The 25382-nt window shown below is 47.4% G+C and overlaps 1 protein-coding gene across 1 annotated transcript; it reads left to right on the top strand.

The window, feature by feature from the left end:
* sptbn5 (spectrin, beta, non-erythrocytic 5) lies at positions 1-24923 on the top strand. The gene is made up of 76 exons (XM_028395519.1): positions 1-105; positions 210-438; positions 2637-2723; positions 2831-2938; positions 3016-3100; positions 3182-3315; positions 3394-3614; positions 3752-3890; positions 4550-4684; positions 4760-4848; positions 4940-5093; positions 5196-5399; positions 5682-5888; positions 5970-6135; positions 6328-6464; positions 6547-6759; positions 6843-6995; positions 7155-7285; positions 7412-7663; positions 8006-8081; positions 8168-8379; positions 8771-9026; positions 9119-9258; positions 9362-9461; positions 9762-9932; positions 10016-10180; positions 10288-10377; positions 10458-10594; positions 10678-10864; positions 10944-11053; positions 11256-11346; positions 11424-11540; positions 11650-11807; positions 11881-12013; positions 12093-12238; positions 12325-12439; positions 12676-12786; positions 12875-13054; positions 13132-13335; positions 13423-13572; positions 13649-13753; positions 13835-14023; positions 14103-14258; positions 14338-14529; positions 14613-14708; positions 14795-14916; positions 14983-15097; positions 15179-15292; positions 15495-15616; positions 15700-15862; positions 16153-16341; positions 16487-16564; positions 16642-16814; positions 16894-16984; positions 17063-17209; positions 17286-17423; positions 17494-17661; positions 17761-17849; positions 17994-18180; positions 18258-18326; positions 18417-18560; positions 18668-18864; positions 18950-19154; positions 19260-19439; positions 19518-19673; positions 19760-19977; positions 20055-20244; positions 20322-20498; positions 20576-20683; positions 20757-21515; positions 21592-21660; positions 21888-21971; positions 22064-22155; positions 22248-22364; positions 23710-23906; positions 24060-24923. The coding sequence occupies exons 2-76, from the start codon at positions 304-306 to the stop codon at positions 24206-24208; spliced, it is 11544 nt and encodes a 3847-aa protein (XP_028251320.1). The 5' UTR covers positions 1-105; positions 210-303; the 3' UTR covers positions 24209-24923.
* The last annotated feature ends 459 nt before the right edge of the window (positions 24924-25382 follow it).

The raw sequence follows: 25382 nt of genomic DNA, 5'->3' as shown, positions 1-25382 counted from the left end.
CTGGTGTCAGAGAAAAACAGCAGGCTATGATGATGTTAATGTGCAGGATTTCTCCTCCAGCTGGAGGGATGGACTTGCCTTTAATGCCCTCATCCACGCCCACCGGTAACATGCTCCTATACTTCTCTTCCTTCGTGTCACAGAGTGCACAGGTGCAGTATTTCTGTCCAACATTACTTTGCTTCATGTCTCCCTGGCTCTTTTTTTAGGCCTGACCTCTTTGACTACCGCCGCCTCCATGGTGACGACCCCTGCGGTAACCTAGAGCACGCCTTCACGCTGGCGGAGCGGGAGTTTGGCATCATGCAACTGCTCGAGGTGGACGACATGGTGGTTGCTCATCCTGATGAAAAGTCCATCATGACCTACGTGTCATTGTACTACCACTACTTCTCCAAGATGAAGCAGGGACAGACAATCCAGAAGAGGCTTGCAAAGGTCTGAATCAACACCTCACACATCTTATCTTATCTTATCTTACTTATAATACATGTCGGATGATCAATCACTTAGAATTTAAGTAAGTTTTGTGCCATGTTCTTTTTTTGTCTAATATATGAACCAAACAAATCACTGATAAATTAGTCAAATCAATATAGGACAATAATCTTTAATTGAACCCAGTTCTTTTTTTTTAACATTTTATTTATAAAGATTTTCATTTAGTAACTTAGACAAAAATACAATGACAAATACATAAGGAATAATAAGGAATAATAAGAAATAAGGCATAAAAAAATCTACAACAATATTAAAGACCCAGTTCTTTACATGAATACCTGCCGGCTCTTTGTCAGTGTTTCCACTGTAAAACTGTTAACTCACAGTTTTGATGCTGTTATACCATGGACTGTTCCGCCCTCTGCTGGCAGTTTGTGATACTACTGCATTATATCCTGCTCTAATCTAGCCTCTTCAGTGTAGATTAGTGGTGGATTAGATTCAGGGAGTCACCTGCAGGCAGAGCTGCAACACACAGAACGGACACAACACTGTTTACGGTAACACACCTGAGGGAACTCTTTATGTGTGAGACACAAATCTGGATATCATTCATCATTCATGTGATTATTTAATTTGCCTTTTTTAAATTGCTATAGTTGTAAAGTACTTGTAAAAGACATAAAACTATTAAAAAACTAAGGCAATCAACCTCAGAGACTGTAAAAGACATACAAAGGCTCTTTACACTTAAACAGAATTCAAGAAAGAACTTTACTGAAGTCAATATAAACACTTAAAGTTTGCTGGTAGAGTTTCAGGTGAGCATGTTGTTGACCTCTCTATTTGCTGTACTTCACTGTAGGAGGGGCTACAGACGCTAAGCTAATCAGATCAGGTCACACACACTGAGTCGCTGCTGGAGGCAGCAGCAAACGCGTACACACTGGCACCTGCTGTCTGCATGCTGCTCCCTGATTTACTTCAACACAGAACAACTGAGGATTTCAGAGCAGTCGGTTTTTATAATTGTTGTCAGTTCTTTCTCTATTTTGTTGTTTCTGGTAAGATTTATTTATTTATGTGTTCTGAAGATTGTGGCTGCAGAAGGGAGAGTGACTCTTCATTGACAGATGGTAAAAAACAAATTGTGTTGAGTGGAAAGTCGTGGACTCCCAACATCTCAGACTGTTTTGGTGTAAGCCGTCTTCAGCAGGGTCTCTGTATTATATCTGGTTTTCATCCCTGCTTTAGTTGTGAACACGATGATTTTTTTGAAGCCATTTCCTCTTTCATGTTATAGATTTATGGACTTGCGGACTTTCTAATGTTGTGCTGTTTTGATTGGGGTTCAAACAATGCTGGCTGTTTGTGTTTTTGCAGCCGGTGATGCAGGTAGATCCAGGCCAAGTGATTTACCTGGGGTCACATAATGATGGTTGATTTGGAGCATTATGGGTACATGTGTGTAGTTGGTGAGAGGGCAGGTGTTTCCGAAGTGTGTGGAGACATCAGCAGTGTCTTTGTATTTGAGCACCAGGTGTTGTCGGTGAGGTCAAAGCTTGTAAACGCATGGTTCAGGTGGCTCGTACATACTGTATGTTAATGGTGTGAACTGGTGTTAACAACGCTGTGGTTACGATGTTTTCATGGTTGATAAATCAGATAAAAACCTTTTCACCAACCTGGACAAGTGTGTGCCATGTGTGCTTCTGAGGGTCAGCACAAATCTAAGGTGATACAGGGTGTGTACAACGGGTGGCAGGATGTCACTAGGAAGAAGTCTAAGTGAGCTTTGGGTGAAGATGAAGTACAGGAGAGAATCCTCCATCTCCTCCTACCACAAGGTATTTAATACAGGAGCAGAGCTGGCTTTAGTGAAACTGTGTTACAGGCACAAAACTAAAATAAACAATACCTTCCATAACTATAGATAATAACTCAAAACTCACTGTGATTCCACAACCGCTGTTTTTAATACGTTGTAATAACCTCTGACCTATATTATGTTTAAAACATCAAATAACACAGTTTAAGAAGCTGCATTACAGAGAAACCACTATATTCTACATGTCTCCATGAAAGAAATCTTCAATGATAAAGTGTTTGCACGAACAAGATTCTGTTTAAAGACAAAACATTCTGCATTCCTCAGTACAACTAGAGGCTGAAAAATGAAAGGAATGTTCCTACAGATTGTTGGGCTGCTGATGGAGCTGGATGGCATGAAGCTTCAGTATGAGCGAATGGTGTCAGATCTGCTTCGCTGGATCAAATCCAAGGTAATAACTCAAAACACCAGTTACAACATGTGTTCACCTGTGAGTCTGAGCAAAAGAAAGCAGGTAGGTGCTGCTGTGTTGTTTACTGACCGTGTGTGTGACTGAAGGTGGTGCAGCTGAATGACAGAAGATTCCCAAACTCTGTGAGGGAGATGCAGACGCTGATGACGGCCTTCAAGACATACAGAACGGTGGAGAAACCTCCCAAATATCAGGTCAGACAAGTCCCACCAGACTTAATTCAGCCATTGCCATGATTCAATGCTCAGCCTTCATGTTGTAATTTTTCCAGGAGCGCGGGGCTATTGAAGCTCACCTGTTCAGTCTGAGGACCCACCTGGCTGCCAACAACCAATGGGCTTATAACCCTCCAGAGGGTACAGAGCATGTCTAATCTCCACAATACACAGAGTGTATATTATCACCATATTTACAGCTTTACTTTATGTGTGTCAAAGGAAAAACCCTGAGTGACATTGAGAAAAGCTGGGCTTTGCTAGAGAGGGCTGAACACGAGCGTGAGCGAGCCCTGCAGGAGGCGCTGCTGCGGCTGGAGAACCTTGAGCAGCTCGCCCAGAAGTTTGGCAGGAAGGTAAAAAAACCCGAGCTCTTCTGACTGAAAAACATCTGTGCATATCCAGAACTATAACGGTCAGTTTTGGCTCTGCAGGCCACTCTGAGGGAAGGATATCTGGAGGACACTCTGCGTCTTCTCCGGAGGCAGGACATCCGAGGTCTGTCCACCCTGGAGGAGGCCCAGGCAGCTGGACGGCGTCTGGAGGCCTTGGCCACTGATGCTCTGGCAAGAGAGCCACGATTCACAGCCCTCAAAGACATGGCCAAATCCATCGAGAGGGGAAACTACCACAGCAAGGAGCAGGTCATCAGGAGGTGAGAGCACATGACTGATAGGAAAGAACATTAAAACAGTGTGGCTCTGACATTTTCTGTTACTGAGAAATTGGTGGTTTGCTTCACTGCCAACACCAGAAAATGAGACTCTGTCAAACAGTGTTTGTGTCTCTAAGGGAGGAGAGCATCAGTCATCGATGGAAGGATCTGCTCCATCAGATCCAAGAGCAAAGAATGCTGCTGGGAAATGTAGTTCAAACTTTGAGCGTCCTTCGAGACATTGAGCTTATCTCCCAGGAACTCAAAGAATTACAGGTGAGTCCATTTCTCAGCTGCGGTCATACAGTACAACCACTGTGATCAGCTGCAACTTTGCACAACATTGCTGGCACATGCACAAAGATGACGTGATTTCTTGTGCTTATACATTGGTCCCTCGTGCAGAGACATTAGACTCACCTGTTCACTTTGTTCCTCACATGTGCTCACACAAGTGTAACTTGCAAGGATGACTCTTTCTGTTTTACACAGGCCAAAGTGTCCTTTGATGGCACTCATGAATAAAATGTTATCTTGTTAGAAACTCTCACTCGTATTCACTCTGCACTGTTCTGTAACATAGAAAATTCCATTAAAATCACAATGTACCATGTTGGCTGGACAAACCTTTAAAGCTAATGTCTACCCAGATACCCTGGAAATATCTAGAGACGTCTGGCAGAACTGATGAAGCCACCTGTGGGAGTGGCGACTCATCTTCACAAAAAGCTGTGTCCAGGTGCCTTGATTTAAACGCTTGGGCAGAAAATAGACGTGTTAGAATTGTTGAAGTCTTTACACTTCTCCTCCAGGCAGCGTGTGGTGGAATTTGCAGGTTAAATGTAGCTAAAGACCTCAGCTGCTGTGCTTCAAGGAGCAGCGAAACACATTCAAAGAACGCTAGCAAGACGAGTAAAGCCTCTCCTTGTCTGCAGGCCCAGGCAGGATCCGCTGAAGTGGGGAAGCAGCTAGCGGAGGTGGAGTCTCTCCTTCAGAAGCAGGATCTCCTGGAAGCTCAGATTTCTGCTCATGGTGAAACCATCACTGCCATCAGCAGCACAGCTTTGAAGGTATGATTAAGAGACCTGCTCATGTCCTACACGCTCACTGTTTTTTAATCACTCTTTTGGGCCTCTGTCTTTCAGGGAAAAGTCAGAGACGCTCAGCAGATTCAGAGCAGAGTGAGAGCTCTTGACACTCAGTACAAATCTCTGGTGTCTCTCAGCAGCAACAGGTTTTCTTTAGTTTTCTTCTCTCAGGTTTTAGACGTCCAGCTTATATCACTCCGTACACCTCCATGTGATTCTTTCCGTCCTGTCTGTCAGGAGGAGGCAGCTGGAGGCTCAGTTGAGGTTGTTTGAGTTCTTCCATGACTGTGAGGAGTTGGAGGCCTGGCTGTATGAGTGCTGGCTGAGGGTGCAGACTGCAGGACTTGGACGAGATGTCAACCATATCCAGCTGGCCCAACACAAGCACAAGGTGAGCTGCACAGCTGTGCACGTAAACAACAATGGTTGCCTTTAGAGACAAAGTGAATCAGGTTAATCGGGTTTATAAATTAATCTGATTATATTTTGACAGGTGCTGGAGGCGGAGCTCCAGGCCCAGGAGTCGCTGTATCAGGGCGTTCTGGGTCGAGGGCATGATCTGGTCTCCAAGCAGAGTCAGGCCAATCAGCGAGCCATCCAGAAGTGGATCAGGACCCTGAAGAAGCAGTGGAGTCACCTGACCGAGGAGGTGGCCACACGCCGCAACAGGCTGCAGGCTGCCGCCACCATAAAGCAGGTGAATACAGAGGGATCAATAAATTAATAGTTCAGTTTAATTAGCAAACGAGGTAGCATTGTAGAAAAGCTATTAGCGAGCACTTTCATGCTTCAGTCTTACTATGGTTTAGTGGATACAGTTTTCCTCAGACCTCCTTATTTTAACACGGTAACAAAGTTTTTCTTTGACCAGAACTGATATTTGCAGATATTCATGGAGCTAATTTTCCTGCCGTGTCCCTGTTGACACACACTTTCCTCAGTATGAGACTGTTTCATTTCCTACTTTTCCTCTGATCAGTACTTTGCAGACGTGGCTGAGGCCAACTCCTGGCTGGGGGATAGAAAGCCGCTCCTGACCAGCGGGGATCATGGGAAGGATGATGCGAGCACGGCGGCTCTGCTGCAGCGCCACCTGTGGTTGCTGAAGGAAATGACGGCGTTTGCCTCTGAGATAAAAAGACTGTCAGAACAGGCGAGGAGCGCAGCGCAGCTCACCGCTCTCACTGTGAGTTCAGACTCACCACAGACACAGATATTGGTCTTGTATATCTGAGCTGTAAAAACAATGTTTTCTCTTCCTGTGTAGGTGGAGCCTCAGCAGAGTAAGATGGTCCAATACAGTGAATCCTCTGAGGAAGAGGAGGCGGGGTCGCAAACATCACCACCCAGTGTCAGGGGTGAAGGGAGCTCTGTGAGGTCCCCACCTCCGAAGGTGGAGAACATGGCCAAAGTCCGCTTCAGATACAGCAGAGGTACTGGAGGTGCGCTCTGTGTGCATCATCATTGAAAGCATGCATGATGGGAAATAACCGCCACACATATCTGAGTGTCTGAAATCTCTGTGTGCCTTATTGTTAACCTGTTAAGATGATGATGATAAAAGTGTTTGTTTGAGAACTGTACCGGATGCAATTCAAACAACCTTTAACTTGAACTGATTTCAGGTCAGTTTCCATGGGATCGCAATGAGCTTGTGACCATAGTAAGCACCGAGTCGGATGAGGATCGAGTTCTGGCCAGAGACAGTCGAGGAAACCAACAGCTCATCCCCAAAACCTACTTGACTCTGCTGCCAGTCACTGTATGATCAATAACAAACATTTCAGTCACATCAGAAATTCATGGCATGAAAGTAGAAAACCTTTCTGAACCACCCTTTCCAGGCTCCTCCCGCCATCCCACCTGTCTCCACCAATGGCTTGGCAGAAATCCAGAGTGGGAAGCCAAATCACCCGAGGCGCAGCCGCTCAATGCGCCACGGCACAAGTGAGATCCAAACAACATGGCTGCCAGACCCAGAGTACCAGAGAGAAACGGTGGAGAGCACACAGGCCAGCCTGGACCAGGAATACAACTCCCTGTACAACCTGGTGAAGGTGAGCGAGGGGCAGCGTGGGAGATGTCTCTAAATCTGATTTGTGTTCGAAGTCCAACTTGTTGTCTGAAACTGTGTTTTCAGACGAAGACGAGGAGTCTTGAGGAGACACTGCATTTCCATCGATTTTACAACAGCTGCCAGGAATTTGAGTCGTGGATGGAGGACAAGGAGAACATTTTAAACACCTTCAACACTGATGGCGACAATCTGGGAGTGGTTCAGGCCAAATACGAGGTGCTGACTTCCCTGAATGACACAAGAAATGATCCTCCTTTTTCTTCTCTTTCTGACAGATGTTTAGATGGATCCACTCTCACATCTGTGTTGTTCAGTAGTGTCGTTTTGATACTTTAAATTTAATATTTTATAAAGGCAGGCGACTTTCTGTTTCAGAACTTCCTGACCGAGTTGGCGAGCGGGCGGGGTCAGTTGGATGACATCGTCAAAATGGCAGAGGAGCTGGTGAAGAACCGACACAGTAAGCAGAAAGAGATCCAAGCCCAAAAGAGGAGAGTTTCCAACAGGTAGGAAAGAAATACCAACAGAACAGCAGCCCCACGACAGACAGACACTGCCTCCTGCTGTCCTTTGAATAAACGTAGATTAGAAGATTAAATCTCTGTGATAAACTGGATCTTTGTGTCCTGCAGATGGGATCGAATCCAGCAGCTGAAGGATGAGAAGGGTCATGAGCTGCTGAGCACGGCGGACGTCCAGTCCTTCTTGCACAGCTGTGAGGAGGCTAAAGCTCAGCTCCAGGGTCAGCTGTCCCAACTCAATGTTGTGGAGGTGGACTGCAGTTCCCTCACCCTGCTGGCCGGGGAGAAGAGCCAGGCTCATGCCCTCAGAGACATCCAGATGCTGGAGGGAAAGATTGCCTACCTGAAGAGCGTTGCCAAGATGTGCGGTTCTTATTTTTACACTGTAAAAATGTATTATCGGAATGTTTCTCCCCACATATTTCCTCAGACGTAGTTCTGTATTTTTCTTGTTCATTAAGAAAGTATTGATGGGGATCCCATGCAGCTTGGCAGTGGGGAGATGTTCTCTTATCCAAAACAGGAGATTCGTCTTGTTTTTTACTATAATTGTATTATTTTGATTAAATATTGGCAGCTGTCCTTTATATAGCTGTTGATTGTCTAAGGGCGTCACTATTGATTGGACTTTGTTCAAGTAGAATGTTGAAAAATCTGCCTTGAATGCAGCATATGTACTCCCTGATGTCATTTCTGGTGTTGCAGGAAGCAGGACTGCAGTCCAGCAGAGAGCGCAGCCATCATGCAGGAGGTTCGAGGCTTGGAGGCTCTGCTGAAGCAGGTGAGGTTTGATCTGCTGTGAAGGAATAAAATCTAAAGGATATAAAGGAAACCCAGAAACTATTCTTCTGTCATATCGTCACTCAGGTTAAACGCCAGGCTGGGGACAGACAGCGCCTCCTGGAGGAGGCCCGCAGACTGCAGAACTTCCAGCAGCAGGCCAAGGAGCTGCAGCACTGGGCAGGTTTGGTCCAGGAGCGCCTGTTGCAGGAGGAAATAGCTGGTGACGTGGCCTCAGCAGTGGCTCTGTTAGAGCAGCATGAGGAACTCCGGCTTGAAATGGAGGTGCAGAGGAGCAGGTAAAGGGAAGGAGGATATATATATATAACATATTATCAAAACTGAACATACACATACTTAATAATCAGTAGTAATAAGAACTGTGAAATAAGCTGACATTCAGTCCATTTTCTGATGTTTGAAATTTACAAAAAAAAATAATTTTACAACATAAAATTCTGTGTTGATATTATCATTTGAATAGCATGGTTTTTAATTATACATATAAAAAACAATTGAATAATTCGAATGCATGCTGTTTTTAAGCTGCTGTAAAAGCCTTTATTGATGTCATGAAGTACATTAGATGTCAGCTGGATGTTTTATTTAAGCTGCCTTACTCATTGTTTTTATTAATCAGTATAATAAATATTGTTTTATCTGTAACTCCTCCCTGCGTTTGTATTTCAGGCTGGAAGAGGTTGAATCATTGGGCGAATCCCTTCTGCACAGTTCCTCCAATGGAAAGATGGAGATGGGTAGTATTGACATCCAAAAAACCCTGGATGAACTCAGTGCTGATTGGTCCAAACTGGGCAGACTTTGGGCCAGTAAAAAGCAGCGGTTGGAACAGGGCGTAGAGCTCCAGCGGCTGAACCAGGAGGGCGACCGCATTGAAGCGACGCTGTCCGGGCACGAAGCCCGCCTGAAGGTCAAAGATGTCGGGGTAAAGACTCTCATCTCTTGCTTGTTTTCAGCCAGAGGTCGTGTTTTTGGAAAAGGTGAAGGTGCTAACTTTGTAAGCGTTTGTTGTTGCAGGACTCTGTGGACAGTGTGCACAGCCTGCTGGGCCGACAGGAGGAGCTCGAGGGTCTCCTGAAGGCTTTGGACCAACGAGTGGATCTTTTCACCGAGCGAGGCCGAGAGCTCATTGACCAGCAACACTATGCAGCAAAACAGTGAGAAAAACCACAGGAACTTTATTTCACATAGGCTTTTCCAAACTGTACATTTTTTGAAAAAATCAGGTGGTTACCTCTAAAACACTGGAGTTTCTTTTAGCATCATGGAGCGGAGCAGAAGTATCAACAAGGGCAGCAGGAAACTGAAAGAGAGCAGCAGGCAGAGGAGAACTCTGCTGCTTGACTCTAAGAAATACCAGGTATTATTATCATCCTCACACCAATGTGACAATTGACCAATGATCAATAATCCATCTGTACCATCTATGCTGGTGTGCAACGTCTGTACATAATTCCTCTCATCTTTTATTTTTATTATACTATATTCTATTTTTTCTATTTCCCAAAGGGATTAATACGGTCTATTCTATTCTATTCTATTCTATTCTATTCTATTCTATTCTATTCTATTGATGGACTTGTTCAAAAGAGCATATTTTAAAGTTTTTGAAGTTGATTCTGAGGCAGAATCGTTAATGTCCTGTTGTTTTGTGCTGCAGGAGTTTGAGAGGGATGCAGACGAGCTGCTGCTGTGGATGGAGGAGAAGTTTAAGGTGTCTGAGGACAAGTCGTACCGCGACCCCACCAACATCCTCCGAAAGCTGAAGAGACACGAGGCAGCAGAGAAGGAGATGCAGGCCAACCAGGTCCGGCTGGACAGACTAGTTCAGGTAAACCGCAGCAGCAGTAAGACTTATCCACCTAAAGAGGACTTTAGTGTGCTGTTCCCTGAAATGCTTGCTTGTGTGTTCAGCTGGGAGAGAAGATGGTTGCTGAAGAGCACTACAACAGTCGGAGCATCAGCAGGAAGTTGTCTCAGCTTGCCAGTCACTGGAGAAGACTGCAGGAGAAGATGGCCGACAGGGGGGACAAGCTGAGGCAGGCAGGACAGCAGGAACAGCTGATGGAGCTGCTGCAGGTGAGGTCTCCATCCTAATATAGTTTAAATTACACAGGACCAGCGGGTTCGCTCACTTAATGATCATAATGATGATGCTGATATATTTAAGTTTTTTTCCATCTCAGGATGCAAAGCTCAAGATTGAGACCATCCAGTGGATGCTAAACAACGCAGCCAAAGGTCATGACCTTCGCTCCAGCCGACAGCTGTTGAAAGTAAGGGCTGCTGAACACTGATAGACCTTAGCTTCAGTTTCTGAATCAGCCGTGGGCATCATCTGTGCTTGTGTGGACAGGAGCATCAGCAGTTGGAGCAGGAGGCCAAGGAGCTGGCAGAGAAGATCAACTCCATCGTCAGCAGGGCCAAACACATTGCCTCTAACCACTTTGACTCCCACCGGATCCTCCAGGAGACGGAAAAGTACCTCACTTTGTAAGTTACCCTGCAGGACAGGAGTGTTGTAATAACTGCTGACTTTTCTGGCTGATGTTGACCTTACAAGCTGTTTGCTGCAGGTTCAAATCTCTGCAGAAACCTCTGGACCAGCGCCGAGCACAGCTGGAGGCATCGGTGCTGCTGTTTGGATTTTTTCATGATGTGGACCTGGAACTCAGCTGGATCTCTGAACACCTTCCTGCCTCTGGATCTACAGGATATGACAAATCTCTGGCTGGAGCTATCAGCCTCATGCAGAAGCACAAGGTACCAGCTGGATTTCTTTTTTTTACTCACATGTCGGTGCCCTAGATAAGAGCTAACGTCTGTGTGTGTGTGTGAGCAGGAGTTGCAGGCTGAAGTAAACGCTCACCGGAAACACATGAACCATGTCCTAGAGAAGGGTCACAGCCTGGCTAAGTCAAGCAGATCTGATGGAGAGGAGGTGCTTCAGAGGTGCCAGAATTTTTCTTTGATACTATCTATTGATATTACAAGTGATTGTAATGATCAGACTCCACTTAATGAACAAAAGTCGACTGTCCCTGTTTTTCCACAGTGTATGTTATGTTATAGGACAGTCAGCTCCTCAGATATTGAAACATCAAAACTGCCTTTCCTTGACTGAATGTTTAGTTCCTGTGCTCCACACCCGCAGGTGTAGCCACCTCAGTGCAGAGTGGGAGGAGCTTGAGGAGGCTTGCAACAGGAGAGCAGCTCACCTAAGCAAGGCCATTACCAGGGAGCAGGTGAGACAAACGTGGACAAAGCTGTTTATTTATGCCTGTAAGAACTGCATTTAGTAACACTCTCTGAACGTCTCCAGCTGCTGTTGGACTGCTCGGAGCTGGAGGCCAGACTCACAGAGATGCTTGGCCTGGTGAACACTGAAGACTTTGGCAAAGATCAGCTGGCCACACAGGGCCTCATCACAAAACACCAGGTGCGGCACATGCTGAGTGGTTTGCCTAATTAATAGCTCAAGACACATCAAAAACAAAACATGAGGTCTAGAGGCAGGTTCAGTAAACCCTCCCTTACTGGTTCTGCAGGTGTTGGAGGGTCAGCTGGAGGTGCTGGAGGTGGAGGTGGAGGAGTTGGGAGATCAGGTGGAACAAGCTGTTCACAACTGGAGCCTTGAGGAGCTGAACAGACCTTACAGCCGCCTCAGCAGTTTGAACCAAGAGCTGCAGCACCAGGCTGCTATCAGGTAGACACGTTTCAGTTCCATTCCAGCCCGTCGATGTGCCTGTGTGTCCAACTGTCCACATGTCTCCTGTCAGGGGGCAGAGGTTAAAGGAAGTCCTTCATTTGCACGAGTTCACACGAGAGTCTACAGAGTTAGAGGACTGGATGAACCAGCAGAGACAAACGGCAGAGTCCCAGGATCTGGGCAACGACTACCAACATGTTCAGGTCTCATTACGCACTGATTCAGTGTTAATGTATATAGATGAAGACAGCTGTAAGGTTGTGTGTCTGTGTGATGTTACAGTTGCTTCGTGGAAAGTTTGAAGGTTTCCTGAAGCAGCTGGAGGTTGGAGAGGAGAGACTGCAGAGCTGCAGCGACCTCGCTGCTCGGCTAATCCGCGACAAACACCAGCAGAGCTCCGCAATTAGGAAAACGCAGCAGCAGCTAAAGTACATTTGTACAGACACAAAGTTCTCTATTTGCTGAAGGTTGTTTTTTATCCTCCTTCATCCTTTATAAACTTATGCTTCTGCAGTGCATACTGGGAGGACTTGATGTGTGTGGCCAGGGAGCGTCAGGATCAACTGCAGAGAGCTGAGGAATGCCACCGGTTTTATCAAGACCTGAGTGATGCGCTGACACTCATCCAGGTATCCAACGTTTCTCGATCGAGTTAGACACACATCTAACTGTCATCTAACGGGACACTCTCCCTGGGTGACACAGAGAGGTGGGAGGCCTGAACCAGCTTTGGCTTGCAAAAGGTTGAGAACCCCTGTGTTAAAAAGAGGCTCCACTCTGTGGTGCTACTGGGAGAACAAGTTGCTGGACACAGTTCAGTGATTCATATTCCCATCAAGCCCTAAAGATGCCTCTCTCTCTGTAGGAGCGACAAAAACGAATTCCTGATGATGTGGCAAAGGACTGGCGAGGTGTGATGTCACAGCTGAAGAAGCATGAGGCTCTGCTACAGGAGCTAGCCACCACAGAGCAGCAGGTAACAAAATGTGGTTAAAAAGGAGGAGGCCATTTTATTACCAAAAAGTCTGAGAGTTCAGTTCATGATGGCTGAAACTCCTCTACAGTTGCAGGAGCAGCTAGACGCTGTTGATGCTGTCCTGGACCTCTGCACACCTCAGCTGAAGCTCCGCCTTCAGAGAGTGCAGCAGGAAGTGGTGGATCGGTGGGAGGAGCTACGACTTTACACCGAGAAGAGAGAGGAGGAGCTCAAACTGGCCTGCCAGCGATACCTCTTCCTCAACACAGTGAGCACAAGCAGAGGTCCGCAGGTCATTTAATTAGCAATTTAACTTCTCATATCTTTCTGTTGTTTCTTTTTTAGGCACAAGACTACCTCCTGTGGTGCAGCCAGCTGATTGGTGCGATGGCTGCTGAGGAGAGCATCAGTGATGTGTCAGGTGCCGACATCCAGCTGGCTCAGCACCAGCAGCTGTGGGCTGAGATGGAGGCCAGACAGGAGACCTACCAGCAGGCTCTGGACATGGGAGAAGAGCTGCAGATGCAGGACAGGAGCAACAGAAAGGAGGTGAGGATGTGCTGCAAGGACTGGGAAACCTCCATCAAGTTTCTTGAGATTTACCAAAACAATTTGGTGTGACCTGATGTCTTCCAGGTGTCTGAGAAGCTGAAAGCTCTGCAAGCAGAGAGGGACAAACTGGAGGAGATGTGGAAGCAAAAACAGAGCTGGTTAGAAAATGTCCACCTAGAGCAAGTCTTCTACAGAGATCTAAACAGCATGGATAAAACGTCCAGCTCACAAGAGGTACGTTCTCTGTTTGTTTTTCAAAGACTGCACAACAACTGTGTCACTGTGATGAAGCCTCTGTGTGTGTCCTCAGATCCTCTTGCAGAACAGCACTCTGGGAAACACAGTGGATGAGACAGAGGGTTTGATAAAGAGGCATGAAGCTTTTGAGAAGGTGCTCAGCTCACAGGAGGACAAGGTCTGCCGCTTTCCTCCTCTAAAAATCTCCTGTATATTTTACACGTTGCAAATGTTTAATCTTTCTCTGTGTGTGGACCAGCTGTCCTCTCTAAAAGAGCTGGCCAACCATCTGAAGAAACAGCTCAGCAGAGAGAAGAGTGGGCAGGTCCAGTCCAGGCTTAAAGCTCTCCTCCAGAGACGTGATAGGATCAAAGACCTGTCAGTCCAACGCAGACGGGAACTGGAACTTTCCCGGCTCCTCTGCATCTTCAACAGAGATGTCGCACAGGTAACCTTCCCAAAATAACAAAGCAGAACTGATTTTTTACATCACACCTTGAGCCTGGTTGCTTCTGTGCATGTGTCAGGCGGAGGAGTGGGTGTCTGAGCGGATGCAGAAGATGGCAGAGGACAGCAAAGCCGACCTCAGCAACCTGCAGACCAAGATGAAGCTCCTGCAGAAACACCAGGTCTTCGAGGCTGAAATCCTGGCTCACAGCAAGATCATCAGCTCAGTGCTGCAGGTGAGATAGAAACAACACATGACAATTTGACCTCCAGACAAAATGCTGTTCAGTCAGACAGTCTGTCCTTTAACCCCAGGCTGGGGACGAGCTGGTCTCCCTCCACTACCAGAGGTCCAAAGAGGTAAAGAGGAGCTCAGCAGCACTGGAGCTACACTGGGAGGAACTAAAGAAGGCTGTGGCCGCCCGTGGGAAAGTTCTGGAAGACAACAGAGACTTCCTGGAGTTCCTTCAGAAGGTGGAGGAGGTGGAGGCATGGATAAGACATAAGGTACAAGATGGATGGACAGAGGACAGTGATTTATCTGGGTCTGAATATGTTGGACTGTCTAACGACTGTTCTTTGTGTTTCAGGAGGTGATGATTAATGTTGGAGATGTTGGGAAGGACTATGAACATGGAGTCCAGCTGCTGAAGAAGCTCAGCGAGTTCAGGGGAAGCACAGATGGGGTGAGTAAGTCACGGAATTAACATGTTCAGTATTTAGAAGCACAAAGCAATCTGTTAAAAAGTAACAGCCAATATGTCATATGCAGAATATGACAGTGGACGACGCTCACATCACCGCCATCAATAGACTGGCAGGCCGGCTGGAGAAGAGGCAGAGTGCTGATGAGCTGCTGACTGTGCGGCAGAGGAGGCAGCAGCTCAACGACAGGTAACATTTTCACAGCCATCTCTGTTTTCTCTCAGTGATCTGTGTTAACGGTCTCATTTCTTCCAGGTGGAGCAAGTTTCATGGAGATCTCAGTGATTACAAGAAAAAGCTGGAGGCAGCGTTAGTGGTGCATGGTCTCATCAGAGAGCTGGAGGAGGTCAGAGACAGAGCGAACGAGAAGGTCAGTCACCAGACACCAACGTCCTGCTGCAGATCTGTCTATATTTGATATAACAACCCTTCTTCTCTCCTCTGTGTTCAGATGCTGCTGCTACAGGATCGGGACTGTGGCTCTGATGTGGAGACTGTAGAGGATCTGATCAGACGCCATGAGGAAACCGAGCGAGAGGCTGGCGTTATCCAGGAGAGGGCGAAGGTGAGCAAACATGACACGTCCTGTCAGATGTGTTTGCAGTTTGTTTTTTTGGGGTTTGTTATAATAACAACTGTAACTAGGGTGACCACGCACAAAGAGGGATGCCGCTGTATCTTCTAACTAGAATGAAGACATTAAAATATAAAAATAAGTCTGTTTCATTTGCATATGAGTAACAGTATGACCACTCCCACCTCGCTAGTCTCTGGAGCGAGACGTCTCCGCTCACCTGAAGGCTGAATCCGTGATGAGTGACAAGTTAACGGACAAACAGAAGGAGGTGCAGAACGCTGTGAAGACTTTGGACAAAGACGTCAAACAACGGTGGTGCTTTGAATGTTCAATGTTCTAATAGTTTGTGTGAAAATGAATCTTTCCTTGACGTTGGGAACTGCTATTGTTTTTAGAAAGGAGAAACTGCAGGAGGCTCACCAGCTGCAGCTCTTTAAGGCCAACCAGCGCCTCCTGCTGGATTGGGGTGTCAAACAGAGCACAGAGATGGCAGAGAAGGGACTCCCCAAGACCAGAGCCGAGGCTGACCGGCTTATGGTAGAACATCAGGACTGGAAGGTGAGTATCATGGAGGAATTGAGGAAAGTAAACCCTCTTAACTATAAGGACAAATTTTCCCTTCTGATCACTGCAAGTCCTGCTCCTCTGGGCAAATGGCATCATCATGGCTACAAGCAGAGAGAACTCTGATATGTCTGTGCAGAATCACACAGATATTCAGATAGAAATCAGATGTACAAAGTTAAATGTAGTACAGGTGTGAATATTTAGCTCCACCTGCAGGCTGGAAGGATAAAACAGAGGACTAAACAGTAAACTATGTAAGAGATTCTGTTGTTTATTCCCAGACGGAGATTGATGCCCGCGCTGAGCGCATGGATTCCGTCCGGGACTTTGGTCTGGGTCTGATCCGTTCTGGTCACGGCTCAAACCCAGAGATCCAGAAGGCCCTGAACCAGTTGGAGGAAGCCAAAGCCACACTAGACCAAGCCTGGCTGCACCGCAACATGACCCTGGAGCAGGCCTGCCTCCTGCAGGTGACACTCAGAAGCCACCTTGAATACATGCATACAGCTGACTAATCCTCAAACATCTTGTTTTCATAACACCTCTGCAGGATTAATGGGAACACACCTTCACACTGACCTACCCCCTCACACTTGCTCTCTCTTCATCCTGCAGGTCTTCCTGGCTTCAGTAGAGCAGTGTGAGAGCTGGCTCGGCAACAGCGAAGCTTTTCTGGCTAATCAGGACCTGGGGGTAAAGATGATTTTATTGATTGATGTGTGAAAACATTTGTGAAAAACCATTTTAAACAGTAGTGTTTGTATTGTCAGGGTTCAGTGATGGAGGTGGAGACTCTGCAGAGGAAGCAGCTTCAGTTTGAGGAAGCTCTGGAGGCTCAGGCGGACCAGCTGGACCAGGTAGACAAACTGGCCCAGAACATGATCCAACAGAAGCATTATGACGCTGCAAATATCAGAAACAAGAGCAGAGCACTCGCCACCAGGTAAAAGGCACACTAACTTTACAGTCTGGAAAACATATTGTGTGTGTCTCACTGTGAGTGTGTGTCATTACCTGTGCAGGTGGAGTCAGCTGCAGCAGCAGAGCAGAACTCGTCACAAAGCTCTGGATCAATCCTTACAGCTGCAGCAGTTCTTATCCAGCAGCTACCAGGTACTACCCTGCTACACTGTTATCCACGCCTCAGTCCGTCTGTTGTTCTTCAGGTCTAAATGTGTGTGTGCTCTCCAGGTATGTGTGTGGCTGAATGAGCGTAATGCAGTGGCATTGGACGAGAGCTGGCAGGAACCAACTAACCTTCAGGCCAAACTACTGAAACATCAGAGTTTTGAGGCTGAGATCCTCGCCAATCGCTACAGAGTGGACGGCCTCATCAAGGTGGGTGTTCTGTGAGGTTTAAACTGGACCTGTGTGTCTCATCTGACCCTCCATGTGTCTCTGTATGCTTTTACAGGAAGGAGAGAAGCTGCTGTCAGACTCTCGGTCGGTTGAAATAAAGATTCGACCACGTCTGAGAGAGCTGACAGACAGCTGGGACACCCTGATCCACAACTGCAAGGAGAAGAAAACCAGGCTTCAAGAGGCCTACGAAGTACACACTCACTCTTAACATGTATCCTAACGTATCTTTAAGAGACTCTGACCGTTGTTTGTGTTTTCAGGCGCTGCAGTTCCAGCGTTCTCTGGATGACATGGAGCAGTGTGTGGGATCAGTGGAGAGGGAGCTTAGCAATGAGGACTGTGGCAGTGACCTGCAGTCAGTCAGCAGGCTGCTGAAGGCTCTGCGGGGGCTGGAGCACGAGGTGGATGGACTCCGAGACCGAATCCAGGTGCAATGTCCTGCTGTGATATCTCAAAATGTCGCTGTGTAAATGTTCTATGCAGGTGTGCTTATTTCTAAACTTTTTTTTTTCTTTTTTTAAAATCAGGTTTTGATGGACACGGCCAAGAGCCTGCACTCTCAGGGTAACTTCCTGGCTGAGGAGATCCAGACCAGAGTTGCACACACCATCAACAGGTCTGTTAAGAGTAAATCTAGCTAACTATGAACTATATATGTAAGCCTGGTTTTTACAGGACAGATCCTATCCGCTGCAACACCAATGACTGTAGGTAAAAAAAAAATGTATCAGTGGAAATAAACATCATTGCATCCACTCAGGTATAACAGTCTGGCAGATCCCATGCAGCACCGCAGGGAAACCCTGGAGGCCTGGCAGGTTCTGTTCCAGTTTTACAGAGACCTGGAGGAGGAGGTGACCTGGATGACCGACAGGCTGCCGTCCGTCACTGCTACAGACTGCGGCAGCTCACTGAGTAGCAGCCAGCAGCTGCTCCACAAACACCATGTAACCACAGCTTTAGGATTGATCAGATTAACATTAATGTATTCTTGTCTAATAAAATAGATCAATTATGTTTTCAGGCTCTGGTGCAGGAGATTTCAGGCCGCACTCCGTTGGTCCAGGCAGTTCAGGAGGCAGGGCGCAGTCTGGTGAGGAGCCGCCAGCTTTGAGGCAGTTTTTTAAGTGACAGTCTGGTGTCGCACACGCTCAGTGAAACTTGTTTTTATTGACCCTCTCAGGTCAGGGGTCGTCATTTTGCCTCTCATGACATCCGTGAGCGTTTAGAGGAACTGAAGAGTCTCCATGAAGACCTGATGACAAAGGCGGACAAGAAGGGGAAGCGTCTGCAGGAGGCGCTCAGCATCCACACCTTCCTCACTGAGGTAACGGGTGATGAGTTGACTGGACTGAATCCATTTATATTGTAATGCATTCTTTCATTCCTCTTTAAATGAAAAGATGTATTCAACATGTGTGTCTGTGTGTGGAGGTGTCAGAGCTGCAGCTGTGGTTGAAGGAGCAGCAGGCAGGCCTGGAGTCCCGTGACTGTGGGAGGAGCGAGGTGACGACAGAGGCTTTGCTGAGGAAACTGGACACTGTGGACGTGGAGCTGGAGAACCAGAGAAAGACGGTGGAGAGGCTGCAGGAGAGCGGAGCATCGCTGCAGCATCTCGGTCATCCCAGCAGGTAAACGGTTTCAGGACATCCTGGAGGTTTTTAATCTTGGGGCTTTTATTCTGACATTTAACAGAAACATATATCTCTGTCTCAGCGGCCTGGTTGCAGAGTCTCTTCCAGCTGTCCTCGAACAATTTGAGACAATGTTTAGACTTTCTGCATCTCGCCGCGCCGCTCTGGAAGACCAACTCCGTCTCTATTTGTTTGAGAGGGAGGCCCAAGAGCTACAAACATGGATGACCTCCAAGAAGATGGTGGTAGAGTCTGAGGACTGTGGCCAGGACCTGGAGGATGTAGAGGTGTGTATCCTGTGAATTTCCTGATGGAAAACTTCTTGGAAATGTTTTATCTGTAGTGCAGCTGCCTACAGAGAATCCTCTCATGTCTCTTCTTGCCACCTGCAGGTCCTTCAGAAGAAGCTGGAGGTTCTGGTTTCAGAGGTGTCCACTCTGGGTCGCAGCCGGCTGACCTCCGTGCAGCAACTCAGCCAAGGGCTGCAGCAGGACGGGCAGGCCCGCAGGAGGGACGATGCACTTGGCAAGTTATGGGATGAGCTCAACAGCAGCATCAGGACCAGAGAACAGGTCAGAGCTTCTGGATGAGCTGCCGCCTGTCAGAGGTTAGAATCAGTTAGAGTGATGGTCTTTTCATGTGTCTTCCAGAATCTGCAGTCGGCGAGGAAGATTCATCAGTTTAAGCACGATGTGGACGAGTTGAAAGGCTGGATGGCTGAGAAGGAGGCTGTGCTGGACTCTGAGGATCAGGGTCACGACCTGCATTCCATCCAGACCCTGCTGAGGCAGCACGAAGCTCTGGAGGTAAGAAACACTCACCAAAGGTTGAAAGCACAGTAGAATGCAGGGGCAGAAATACATCTCATGCTGCGGGTGATGTCTCCCATCAGAGGGACCTGGTTCTGATCTCTGAGGAGGTGACAAGGAGCAGAGAGGAGGGCCGGGCTCTGAGCAGGTGGCAGCCTCAGGCCCGATCCTCTTTGACTCAGTGGCTGGAGGAGTTGGATGCCTGCTGGACCAGCATCCAGAACAAAGTGTCCCAGCGACGGGTGCGACTGGACCTGGCTGAAGATGTGCAGAAATATTTTGCACAGTGGACCGAACTCATGTAGGTTCTGTCAACGTTTTGAAGCCATTGTGTGGGCTGGATGTGAAGATCTTTAAAGGTCCTGTGCTGTGTTCCAGGGCCTGGCTGAGGGAGATGCTGTCTTTGGTGGGAGGGGAGGCTCGCAGTGGGGATGGAAGCGAATTGGAGCAACTCATCAAAAAGCACAATGAGTACCGTGTCCAGATTGACAGGCAGCTCATCAAATCACAGGCCGTGAAGGATGAAGGGCAGCGGCTGATTGATGAGCGACACTTCATGTCTCAGGAGGTGATGGAGCCACATGGACGTCTAACCTGTGAAAGAAAGCACAGATGATACTAACAGCTAAAATCCTCTTCCTACAGGTGGAGGAGCGCATCTCTGAGCTGGAGGAACTGGAGCTACAAGTGGAAAAGCTGTGGGAGGACACCAGGCTGCTGTATGAGGAGGAACTGGAGATTTCACTACTGCAGAGGGAGCTGGAGCAGGCCGAGCGCTGGTTGAACTCCTACGAAAACACACTCATGTCCAAGGACTACGGTGTACGTCCTGCAGGCAGGTGACTGTGGGTTGAAGTGCAAACAGCTTTTTAAAAAAAATGTTGTTTTCTCTCCTTCAGGACTCTGTGTCTGATGTCATGGAGCTTCTCAAGAGGCAGGAGGACTTGGAGGCCATGATCCAGGCACAGAGCGACCGCTTCATCGCTCTGCAGAAGAAGAAAACGCAGGTTCGATGGTAACATTTCAACATCTAAAAAAAAAAAACGTTTTTCTTCTTCTAAATGTTTTTGTTTTCATCAGAGGGAGCGGAGGCTGGGTCTACATGGAGCCGAGGAGACTGACCTCCAGTACAGACGGCCTCCAGCCAGAGTTTCCTCCCTTAGGAGTAAACCAGCAGAGCCAAGGACACCACGGATCTCCTCCACCAGAGACATTGTACGTCGAGTCAGCAGTGGTAGAACAGTGAGACCATCCCTGCTGGACAAGAAGACAGACGGTCTCACCGTCTCTGCCGGCCTCCCTCCAAGCCCCTCAATAAGCCAGGATTCATCTAACAGCCCCCCTGTTAGTCCCAGCCTGTCCGTGAAGGCCTGGAGAACCAGACACTCAAACCTGAATCCTGATGCTCCTCTCACAGAATCAGCTTACTCCTCTCCTCCACCTTCTCCTTCCTATCCCCCATCTGCTCACACCCCACCTGAAAACCCTCGCCCCAGGTCCAAACCTCCTCTAGCTCCGAAGCCCACAATATCACCTACGGAGCGGACATTCCGACCTCACCCTGAGCTGGAGAAGCCCACCACACCACCTGACTCACCTCCACCAATCAGACGGCTTGTTCCCCCCACTGAACCACCACCACCACCTCCACCAGTCAGAGAGATACACACTCGAGCTGTGCAGCCTGATGATCCTGATTCCCCATCTCCACCACCGCCTGACTCCCCACTGGCTGCTGCACCAATCACAGAGGAGGATGCCAAATCACCTGACCATGCTTCTCCATCTCCACCTGAGCAGCAAAAGTTTGATCTAGCAGAGCAGGACCCTGCACACGAGGTGAGCGACGGATTTATTCATGTTATCTGAATCATTATCATCTGCCGCATGTTCTCACAGCTGTGCTAACCGTCAGGTGACAGCGTGCAGGCCGGTCAGGATGGAGGGGACCCTGGAGATCAAGCTGAAACAAGGAGGAAACAAGGTGGGAGACTTTTAGTGACACATCGGTACCAAAAACAAAAATGCTGGAAAAGGTTTGACTAATATTCAAAAACTGAACTTCAAGAACAGACAGGGGTCAACTCAAAGGTCCCATATTTTATCACTTTATTTTATGTGTTTATTTACCAGTTGACAGAAAAAAGGCAGCAAAGTGTCATATTTAAAAAACAGAAGTATCAGCTGACAGTCCCCGTCCTGTGGTTTCAGGGTCTGGAACACTGGGAGGAGGTGTTTGCTGTTCTGGAGGGAGAGACTCTCAGCCTGTTTAATGACACCACCGCTGCTGCAAAGGCAACACACTGACTCAGCTGCCTAATGACTAACAATGTTTTCCATCATCTGCCACACGTAATAATGTTTGACTGTGTCATGCACTTCCACAGAGAACCTCTAGGTGGCCTCCTATCAACACAGCCGGAGCGGTTTGTAGAGAGAACGTATACTACAGGAGGAAGGAGAACACGTTCAAAGTGATGTAAGAATCCAAATCAGTTTATGAGTTTCTTTCTTTTCTCTGGTGTGGTATTTCTTTGTACACTAACGCAGTGTTGTGTTTGTGTCCCTCAGTCTGCAGGACAGCAGTCAGTATCTGTTTGCAGCATCCAGCAGGGAGCTCCAGCTGGTCTGGGTGAGGAAGCTCCAGAACTGCCCCGAGTCTGCCAGCAGTGACTCCGACGACTCCGGGTGAGCACAGACAGGAGAGCGTTCCTCATTTTAGAGGCGCTGCCCTCCTTATTTTTAATATTCGAGTTCAGCAAGTAGACAGATGTTTAAACATCATTAAGAGTCATGAATCCTGTCTGTACAGCAGAAAACATGTCTGACCTCTGTGCTTCAGGATCAGAGAATCCTCACTAAGTTCTGCGGTTCTCCAAACAGCTGATCAGAGGTTAAACTCAACAGTTTGCAGGAATGAAACTAGCAGCACCGTGCTTCAATCATGCACATATTGGGCCATCCACTTTCAACAAGTTAACAAAGATCCTAAATTATAGTATATAATACCAAAATCATGAATAAATAACTTGAATAAAAGCTCATACATGTAGAATGTGAAGGTTTCTGGTTTATTTTCCCTCTAAAATCAACATTACGCGAGTGTTTTACGTGAACAATAAAACAGCAGCAGGAATACAAGTGCACATATTTGTGGTCATACTATTTCTGCCTCAGCCTTCTGAAATGAACAGAGCGCGGCTGAGGCGGCGTGTTTGACAGAGTTTCAGGCCGAAGCAGTTTCCTTCAAACTGCGTCAGGTAATTTGACTTTGACTTCCACATCTACCTGCTCACACTGTGCACTGTGGGGGGGCACCGGGCACCGGGCGGGTGGGCGAGAGGCCAAAGAAATGAAACTCCCTGCCAGCAGGAGTTTTCTTTAATGAGATACTTTGACAAGGTGAATTAGATTCAGCGGGCACACAATGGTGGAGAAACGCACGGCGGCGCAGGCCGCAGCTATGGGTCCATTCAGCTCCTGGTTTCGTTTGCAGCGCTGCAGCAATGAAGTGAATTTTTCAGGACAGACACAGTATGTTTATTTAACCCATGCTAGAATAGAAATGTAAAAAGGATACGCTGTGGTTTTCTCAGCAGTTAGCGGCCACTATTTGTTGAAGTCATGAGTTCACGCAGGAGCTGGTTTGTTCTGTCAGGCTGGATGGACGCCCGACTAATAAGATATTCTATGTAAAGCTTCCACACTTTCTGCTAAGTTAACCCCTCACTTTGTGTGGCAGCTGGATTCTGATGACATCACAAACCCCCACAATTCCACCTGCCAGGCATCACGCTACCTGTAGCACCTCATGTTTGTAGTTTGCTAGCTTAGCATACCGGCTAGCTTTCTAGGTGTGGTTTCCCTTGAATTAGCTTTGAACAATTAAATACAATAACTAGCTTTGCTATAGTAAACCAAGATAACTGCTGTGTGTCTTTGTGGCGCATTAGCAGCCAAAACTGTGATTTGAGTCTGAGTACAGTTTGTGTGAAAGATTCACAAAAGCTAACATTAGCATCTTGTTGTTCAGGAGAGCGTCATCTGCCAACCTCAGTTTGGAGAAGCTGGCTGATGCCCCGGAGGATTTGTCCTCAACCAGTCCTCTAGACAGAAGACCTGAGAGCCTGGAGAGGCAATCGTCCACAGACAGCCAACCTCCGCCGAAGCCCCCTCACACCTACTACGACCAACACGCCTACCCCGAGGGAGGGGAGGGCAGGATCACAGGTGAAGACTAGCATGTAGCTCCTCCTCTTCCTCTTTATTGATGCTCTTATAAATAGGGTGTCATGTTCATCTTTCTCGCACACTAATGTTAGCATGTTTAGTCTCTGCTGTCATGCTAACGACCTGATGAAGTCTGTTTTTGTCTTTCTGCAGGCAGAATGAGCCGCCACGGCCAGCCTCGATCAGTGTCTCCTCGTCCTCCGCCTGTCCCTGATTCCCGGCACCCCACCCAGCAGCTCTCAGAGGACACCAAAGACAAGCCGAGGATGAGCGTCTTCAGGAAGTTTTTTACCAAGAAGTAGAGCCTGACTGACCGTGGATACGTCACCATCAGGTTTACTAACAGTCTTCTTATGCCATGTAGATTAAGCTTTAAGCACCTTCACAGAATGCCTTACGTTTGCACTGAATGGAGCGCCACCTACTGCTCATCCGAGCACCCAACAAGCTAATGTTCAGAGTTGACGGAAATTTCTTTGGTTAAACTTGGTGACACCTGAGACAAACTAGTAGAAGGAAGCTTCCCGTCGATGTGTGTCCAGATGCAGGAAGCAGCCGTCATCGCTGCTGTAAAGTCCTGAAGCAGCCACGCTAATGACGTGTTTACATCAGCGCTAATGAGAATCTGCTCTAAACAGTTTGAGGAGTTCTGCTCCATTTAGAAAAGTGACACTCGCTCACACAAAGTGATTGACGGCAAATCAATTCAAGCAAATTTGTCACATTTAGCCACAGAAAAGATTCATGGAGACGTCGCTCTGCAGAGACGATGCTCCGCGCTTTAAAGAGCTGGTTTATTTATTAATGAGCAACAAATCCAAACATCTTCAGACTCATCGTCTCCTCATTCAATCAGATCAATAAGAGAATCATTAAAAATAATGAGTCCGATTGAGACGTGAAGAAATGAAATTAAAGTCGAGTCATTCACACAAACATCTGACGTCACTGCGTCATTTATCTGCTGCTGTTCGACATCAGGACAAAGACGTTCGCCTCATTATTGATCTTATTGATTACTGTAAGCTCTGAGCTGTACAGCTGCGCGCTGATGTGATTTAATAAAATATTCTCATGTTCCATCAACTTCCGTCCTGCTGCTGTTTCTCTGCTGCTGTTTGCCAAGTCAACACAAACTGATGAGTGTCGACAGACTTCTGTTACTGTTGAGACACAAACAAGCTGCAGAAAGACGCAAAGCAGTGTCCACATGGACTCAGACCTGCTGCACAAAGACACAAAGGGACACAAAGGGACCGCAAACACAAAAAGCAAAAAGACTCAGGCACACATTTGTTTTTCTAACATGAAAAATGATTGATCCACTGTGTCTGTGGACCATTCATCCAGGTCATAGTCATTTCCAAGACTTTAAATCCAGCAGCTGTGCTCAAGGATGGTCTTTGAAGACGTTTCTCCACTCCCCCGAGCGGCTTCTTCAGTTCTGTGTCTTTATTTTAACTTTGTAAGGAGCTT

Source organism: Parambassis ranga, chromosome 22 (assembly GCF_900634625.1).
Source record: "Parambassis ranga chromosome 22, fParRan2.1, whole genome shotgun sequence".
Taxonomy (NCBI): Eukaryota; Metazoa; Chordata; class Actinopteri; family Ambassidae; genus Parambassis; species Parambassis ranga.
This window is presented reverse-complemented; position numbering and strand designations above follow the sequence as displayed.